This window comes from Dipodomys ordii, unplaced genomic scaffold, assembly GCF_000151885.1.
Source record: "Dipodomys ordii isolate 6190 unplaced genomic scaffold, Dord_2.0 Scaffold15, whole genome shotgun sequence".
Classification (NCBI taxonomy): domain Eukaryota; kingdom Metazoa; phylum Chordata; class Mammalia; order Rodentia; family Heteromyidae; genus Dipodomys; species Dipodomys ordii.
The window spans coordinates 2328748-2336481 of record NW_012267231.1 but is presented as its reverse complement, the minus strand read 5'-3'; the positions used below and the strand labels follow the sequence as shown (position 1 = coordinate 2336481).

At 57.4% G+C, this 7734-nt stretch overlaps 1 protein-coding gene across 1 annotated transcript in view; it reads right to left on the bottom strand.

Moving 5' to 3' along the window:
* Positions 1-7734, bottom strand: part of Polg (polymerase (DNA directed), gamma) — a 55661-nt gene that overhangs the window by 35911 nt on the left and 12016 nt on the right. Inside the window, exons 2-5 of the mRNA XM_013011877.1 lie at positions 6664-6909; positions 6435-6555; positions 6178-6303; positions 5766-5925 (exon numbers count right to left, since the gene is read on the bottom strand). Coding sequence (XP_012867331.1) covers positions 5766-5925; positions 6178-6303; positions 6435-6555; positions 6664-6909 — 653 coding nt within the window. The remainder of the gene's footprint in view (positions 1-5765; positions 5926-6177; positions 6304-6434; positions 6556-6663; positions 6910-7734) is intronic.

The window sequence follows — 7734 nt, the reverse complement described above, 5'->3', positions numbered from 1 at the left end:
GCGCACCCCGGGCCGCGGCGGCCCCTTTGGAGGCCGCGGCGCCATTTTTTTACAGCTTGCCTGAATCCCCTTCGGTGTGCGGGGCCGCGCGTGTGCGTGGGGAGGTGCGGGGTGTCTCCGCCCCCCCATCCCGCCCGGGCCCGGGCACCCCCGCACCCTCCTTCCTGCTCGCCTAGGTTGGAGTGACCAATCAGCTTCGGGCCTGGGTTGGGGGGGGGTGCGCGCGTCACCATGGCGACGCCAGGGCGCCCCCCTGCCTTATTCACCCCCACCCCCCGACATAGCTTCACTCCACCTGCCCGGGTGTGGAGAGAAGCTGGGGACGGGGCGGGGGACGGGGAGGGTGGGGACCGTGGTACCTCATCTTCCCTCCTCCGCACCCCATTTGTTTCCCTTGGCCGGGGATCGGTTGGTGCCCCGGAGTCCAGGGTGGCTGTGTGGTGTGGCTGGGCCTCGGCCGGGCTCCCCGCCGGTCCGGCTGCTTGGGGGGCGAAGATGTGTTCCCCTGAATCTTTCTCGCCTGGGTTCCCTCACCCTCCCCCGAAAAAGTAGTGGTTTCCCCTTCTCACCGCCCGCCGGGCTGCGGGGGAAGGCGCGGAGCTCAGCGCCCCGCGGCTCTCTCCCTTCCGTGGAGAGGCTGCGACCTCTGGGCGTCAGGACTCACAACCTGGAGTGGTCTCTCTCTCTACCCAGGGCAGCCGAGTTTGGGGTGCTGTCCAGCTTCCCAGAGCCAGATTTTCGTGTCTCCCACAGACAGCTGGAAACCAAGGGGAGAGCTGGGGAGCCGGGGAGGGTGGTTCAAAACAGAGCCAGGGCCAGGGGCCCAGGCTGGAACAAAGCCTGGGTCAGTGGTTCTGAGAATGGGCGGCCGCTGCCCCTTCCTCGCAGCCGGGCCGGGCTTAAGCACCGCTTTAAGTGCTCTCCTCATTCACGGCCAGCCCCTCACCGCAATTGAGCGGCAGGGGCTTAAAAAGGAGGGCCAGGCCCTCAATGACGGGGCTTGGGCCGGGCTAATTGGTTTTGGTTCAAGGGGATACTGGATTTGTGAAAAGCTCCAAACCGCCTTTCCCACGCCAGAGCCAGGCCATGGCTTGAAGGGGCAGGGTTGGAAGAGCTTGGGCAGGTGCCTGGGCTGCTACTGCCAGCCTATCTGCCAGCTCCTCTGTAACCCTTCTCCTAGAAGGCAGGGAGTGTGGGGGGGCACCAGCCAGGCTCTGCAGATTCACAGCCTTACAGGTGCCCCCCCCCCACTGAGCCTGAGGCCTGAGGCCCACCCGACCTCCCCGGTTGCAATCAGAAGTTAATGGCTCAAGCCTGAGGAGCTACTGCTAACCTAGGCCTTTAACCTCTGGGGGGGAAAAATCTCCCACAAATGCCCTGAGGTAGTTAGTGCAGTTGGCCTAAAACAAACAAATCAAAACCCCACCCACCTCTGTGTCTTGAAAGGCCTTGAAATCCCCTCCCCAGTACTTCAGACACTTCAGAGATAATCAGCAGAAGGTCCACAGTGTGTGCTCTCCCTCTCCATCTCTCTGTCTCTTTTTCTTTCTCTCTCCCTCCTCCTTTTTTGGTGCCAATACTAGGACTTACACTCAGGGCCTAGGTACCATCCTTAGCTTTTTCACTCAGATGGTGCTCTACTATTTGAGCCACAACTCCATATCTAGCTTTTTGCTGGTTAATTGGAGGTAAGAGGCTCATGAACTTTCCCAACCAGGCTGAACCAAACCAAGATCCTCAGGTCTCAGCCTCTTGAGTATCTAGGATTACAGGTGTGAGCCATGGTGCCAGCCTCTGTCTGTGTCTGTCTGTCTCTCTCTCTCTCTCTCAAGAGTCAGATGCACTAGGATGTCTGCTCTTGCCACTTGTATTCAGTATGTCACTGGAAATTCTAGACAGGGCAAATAGATAAGAAAGAAAAAGGCCAAATGGTTCTTTACAGTCTCAAAAGTCACCCATGAATTGTGCTGTGATTTAAGTCTGTTCTGATTGTGGATCTTTTTACTATGAATGCTTCACCATTGGTATCTTAAGGTGTGCCCGGTGCTTACTGTTTGGACCAAGTGCTCATGCAGCTCTCTGTGTGGTATAGCTGTTTGTGTGCGTGTACATGTGTGTGTGCATGCATGGTCCACATATAGCATGCTACATTTATGTGAACTGTCAGGGGACTTGAAAGTCAGTTCTACTATTTATTCTGGTGTGGTGTTGGCAATGGAACACGGGGCCTGTAAGACAAGAACCCCACCACAGACTACATCCCCAGCCCTGCTTAAAATGGCCCTGCACCATCCACCCTCCGGCCCTGTGTTTCTGGGTCCGGTTCTGCAGCCTCTGCCTCCCGTTCCCCTGTGGCCCCATGCCTCGGTGCAGACGCACTTGCTTGTCCCTGGGAGGCTTATGACCTCACAAGCCTTGCATGCAGAGCTGTGTCTCCCATTTTCTATTTTTCACTCCCATTTTTTTTAATTACCCAGAGCCTAATTTCTCTGGGCATCTGCTGATTTGCACACTTGAAATTCCTGTGTCAATACCCCTGTGGTGTGTGTGCACTTCTGGGCCTCCTTATCATCAAGTAAAGCGTGTGTTCTGTGTGTGTGTGTGTTTAAACCCACGCAATACACACCCACAGGATGATGGCCTTCCATAGTTGCCGCTTCTCTGGAATCGGGTTAATTTTCCCTTGGCGAATCCTCAAACCCATTAAGTTTTCTCCCTCCCTCCCTCCTCGCCCCTACAAAAAATTACCCACCCTACCACAGCCCAGTGGTCTCACCCACTCCTCCAGCGGCTGCTAGCCAGGCAGGAGCCGGAGTGAAGGTTCCGATTAGGCAGACTTCATTAATGTTACCAAATATACCCCAGCACATTTACTTGTCTGCTATGAAGTATTATCATAAATAATTAAAATTAAACGGCACTTGTCAAAATAAATGAACAAAGTAGGAATTAGTGATGGCTTGGCTTGGCTTCTTCACTTGTTTGAAGAAAAGAGGAGGAGGAGGAGGTGGTGGCGGTGGTGATGGTGAGGAGAAGAAAGAGCAGCCCAGTGAGCGTGGGAAGGGCAGGGGAGACGGGAGAGAGAAAGAGGGAAGGCCCTGCAGGCGTCTAGCCTTGGGCTGGCGGGCCGGCCGCTGGAAGCTGGGATGCAGCCTCGGAGGACGTGGCTCCTAATGAATATTGAGGTGTGGATGTGGAAGGATTTCTTTGTTTACTGAGGGGAGACCATGGGAATGGTGGAGAGGATTGCCCTTAGGGATTACGGAGTGGGCTTTGCTTTTATGAAGGGCCTTACTTCTTTTCTGAAGTTTTCGGCAGCTAATTGATTCAATTCAGACCTTCCTCCTCCCCAGCCCCGGCCCTGTGCGGCGCTGACGCGGGGCGGGCACAGCTCTGTTTTCCCATCTGCTCCGGGCCCTTTCTCCACTGTGAACCTTCCTGTTACAGCACAGGCTGCGGAGACCTTTGTATGTGTATACGTGAGACACACACACGTTTTCACCTAGAAATGACCATGGGTGCACAGATCATGCGTTCAGACAACCACATTTACATTGATGGAGCCAACACCCAAGACAGAACACTACACCTCTCTCTCTCTCTCTCTTTCTCTCTCTCTCTCTTCTCTCTCTCCTTCCTCCTCTCAGTTCCACCCTGCCCACCCCCACTCCCCCCCCCCGTTAGGTCTCACTGTCAGTTTTACCTATAAATGGAATATACGCCAGCACTTTTAAAGAAAGAATGTATTTCCGGTCTAGAGGGATCTCCGTGTTTGGAGGCCTGGCCGCGTGTGTCCAGGACCCCTGGTCTTTGGGTAAGCCCTCTCCCCACAGATGGGTCAACGTCAAAGCTGTGATTAGATTGGAGCGGTGGAGGGGAGCTGATCTGGGCCGGTCCTGCCCGAGAGGCCTGTTCTCACTCACAGTCTGTTCCTAAGCTGGAGACAGGTGAGAGGGAGTCTCACTTCCCAACTCCCTGCCCCGGCCGTGGTGGCAGGAGCGGGAGGCCGGGCTATTAATGGAAGGTGCCTGCTCTGTGCTAATTAGAACTTCCTTTCAGCCAGCCCCTCCCCGGTCAGCCCCCCCCTGCCACCCCCACTCCAGCTGGCAGCCTAGTGTCTGTGCCCCCCCAGTCCTGTGACTTAGGGGGTGCCGTGGGCAGAAGTCTTCTCTGCCGCCGCCGCTGACATTTCCTGCGTCGGAGTGGAGTTGGGTGGGGGGTAGGCAGTCTGGGCAGCTCACCCCCGCTGGCACACCTGGGCTCGGTTGGTAAAATTTTAAGTGTGTTCTCTGCTCCCCCCCCTTCTCTTTCCTGTCTTCACAGTTATTCCCGTTTCTGCTGGCTCTGTCTGGTCGCTTCCGGCTCACTAATAACTGCTTTTTTTTTTCCCCCTGCCATCTCAGACAACCTGTTCCTGGCTTTCTTCTGAGAGCAAACGAGCAAGCACACAACAGCTGCTTTTTTCCCCTGCTTTTTATTGATTTCACCTCAGACCCAATGGTTATACTTTAAAAAGGGGGGGAAGTGGTCTCTCATGGATGTTTCATTAAAAAAAGAAACGTTAAGGTCACATTAACGTCATTTGAAAGAGAGAAAAAGGCACGGGTCAGAATGGCGCTTGGGAGAGCGAAGGCTCAGGGCCTCCTGCTCAGCGTGGCAGGGGTCTCCCCTCCAACGCCGTTTGGCTTCTGGGTCCCAGGTCTCCCTTGGGTTTGCTTGTGGACATATCCAGCCTTGCTTTCCGTCTTGAGTCGCGGCAGTCCTGCGGCAGGTCACCCAGGGCTTGGATGTGTAGCGGGGATGAATCGCTGGCCAGGGCAAGGTTTCCTAGAGGCTCTGGACCCGTGTGTCTGAGAGGACTGGCTTGGCGGAGGGCTGCAGAACTGCCCTGAGTACGGGCCTGGGCCTGGGAAGAAGAGCCTCGCATAGACTCCCCCAGCCCCAAGTTAGAGCTCCTGACTTGGAGTGGAAAACTCAGAACCATCCAGAAGCCAGTAAAGAAACCCCATTCCAAATTCCTCAAGGGCAGCAGCTGGAGAAGAGGGCCACGGGGTTTATTTTATTTTATTTTGATGCCAGTCCTATAGCTTGAGCTCAGGGCCTGGGTCCTGCCCTTGAGCTTCTATGCTCAAGGCTAGTGCTCTACCACTTGAGCCGCAGCTCCATTTCTGTTTCTTTCTTTTTTTTTGGGGGGGGGGGAGTGTGTTTAACTGGAAATAACAGTCTCACAGATTTTCCTGCCTGGGCTGGCTTTGAACCCGTGATCCTCCTATCTCAGCCTCCTGAATTGCTAGGATGACAGGCGTGATTGAGCCACCAGCTAGCGCCTGACGGGAGGGAGGCCGGGTTATTTCACAGGCTTTGGCCTTTCCAAGTCAGTGAGTCACGCTCTGAGCGAAATGGGGAAACACTACCTCCAGGGGTCCTGTGAGAGAGAATCAAGCCAAATACAGACATAAAGTGCCCAGCACGTGACATAGGTGGCAGCGGTTGAATGGCTGGAGTGAAGGCCTCCATATAAATGCCCAAAGCAGTCACGCAAGGGTGCACTGGTGCCCACCTCTGGAGCCCAGCTAGGGGCCAGACTGAGAATCAGGATCTGTAGAAGGGCCCAGTGTCTGGGGGACGGGGAGACAGATGCAGAATTCTCCCCATAGAACTGAGTGCCCAGGGAGACCTTTGAGCCCCCAGGGTTTAGATTGACCTGCCGAGCACAGAAGGCCTGGGGTAGAGCCTAGAGGGAGCCTAGCACCGACTCTGCGCACCGACTTATACCAGTTGGCCCTTATGGAAGATGTTCTGGTGCCCGTGCCCCGAGCCCGCAGGCTGCTGGGGAGAATCGTCTCTCCCTCAGACTTGCTCAGACTCTCCGGATGTGTGGGGGTCCTGACTCCCCCATTCCAGAGTTCCAGGCCCGTGTGGCACCTGCGTGGCCCCAGCGGGATGAACCCTTGCTCCCCTCCCCCCTCAGGCACACACACAGCCTCTCTCCCGCGTCCAGGGCCTGCACGTGTGTGTGTGTGTGTGTGTGTGTGTGTGTGTGTGTGCGCGTGTGCACGGGGGTCCTCAGCGGTCTCTCCATGCTGTGCCCTAACGTGGAGCGCACGTGTGTCCCCCACCTCCGGCCACGCACCCTCACATGGCCCGGGTGGGCGCGGTGTTTGCCTGTTTGCTTACCGTTCCTCCTGGCCGGTGCCTTTCACCTCTGCAGGTCCCAGCCTGCGCTGGGCTCTGCGCCCCCCAGGACCCCCACAATCTCCTGGAGAGGTGAGCGACCGGAGCCAGGGCCGGAGAGGCGGCTGCCTATGCCGCACCGCAAGTCGAAACATTGGAAGATTCCAGAATGTGTTGGTAGAAAGGGTGCCTTTTCAGCTGGATCCCTTCTCTTTCTAAGCTGGATTGGGCGTCCCCCCCCCCAGGCTTTGGGGACCGACCTGCTGCCTGGCTTTGTAATGCAATGTGGGCTGCTGCTCCGACCTTTGGACCCAGGGGCTCCCCCGCTGGGGATAGAAGCGCGGCTCCGGGCTGCAGAGAAGGAGTGGCCGGCCCGGACCCCTGCCAAAGCATCCCGAGGTCCCGAGAGCCGGGCCAGGCTCTCCCCTCCCCTTCCCTCCCCCCGGCCTCTGGAACTAGGAGCGCTCTCAGCCGCGTTTACAAACGTACCGGCCGATACCTGCGACTGGCAGACGGATGGACAGACGGACAGACAGACCTGGAGGCAGTCAGCAGTGTGGGCTCGAGGTAGGTGGAGGCCCAGCCCGTGGTGGGGGCCGATCGTCCCCTCGCCCACCAGCAGCACCAGGCTCACGGTCGCAGAGGTAAGGGCCCCATGGGCGCTCTCAGAGCTGGGCACCGTTAGGCGGTGCGCCAGGTCCCAGGGGGCAAGCCAGCCTGGTGTCCTCCGGGCGCCTGGTGGGGTCCCCACAGCCGGGCTGGAGCCCTCAGCCCAGATCGACCTTCTGTGCCTGCTGCACCGGTGGAGGGGCGTCCGTGCCGTTGTTTGTTTGCGGTGTCCACGTTGGACCCCACCCCCCCCCAAGCCCTAAAGCTGGTCCTGCGCATGGGCCAAGAAACTTCTGTGGTGAGCTGGTGATTTCCGGGTGCTGCTGTGTTCTGGGCCTAGTGCACGTTTGCCAGGTGGGCGCCACTCACAGGGCTGACTCCATCCGTGCCCCGCAGGAGGCGGAGTGCGCCCCTCCCTCCGCTGCCCTGGTTCTCCTCTGGGATTTTCACCCTTCCTGGGGGAGACTGAAGCCTGTGGTGAGGGAGCTAGCTCCGTCTCTGGCCTGTAGGAAGGGCAGTGGTTGCCTTTTTGTGACTGTGTGTGTGTGTGCACGCATGTGGTGTGTTCGTTCTGGGGCTTGATCTCAGGGCCTGGGCGATGTCCCTTAACCCTTTCACTCAAGGCTGGTGCTCTACCACTTGAGCCACAGCTCTACTCCTAGATTTGGGGGGTTAATTGGAGATCTGTCTATCCATTCCAGCCTGCACCATTGTCAAGGGGATGCGATCAACCTTAGATTTAAAAACTCTACATTCAGGGGCTGGGAAAGTGGCTCAGTGGTAGAGTGCTTGCCTTGCATGCCTGAGGCCCTGTGTTCTATTCCCCAGCTCCACATAAGCAGAAAAGTCTGAAAGTGGTGCTGTGGCTCAAGTGGTAGAGCGCTAGCCTTGAGCTGAAGAGCTGAGGGACAGCGCCCAGGCCCAGAGTTCAAGGCCCCACGACCGACAAAA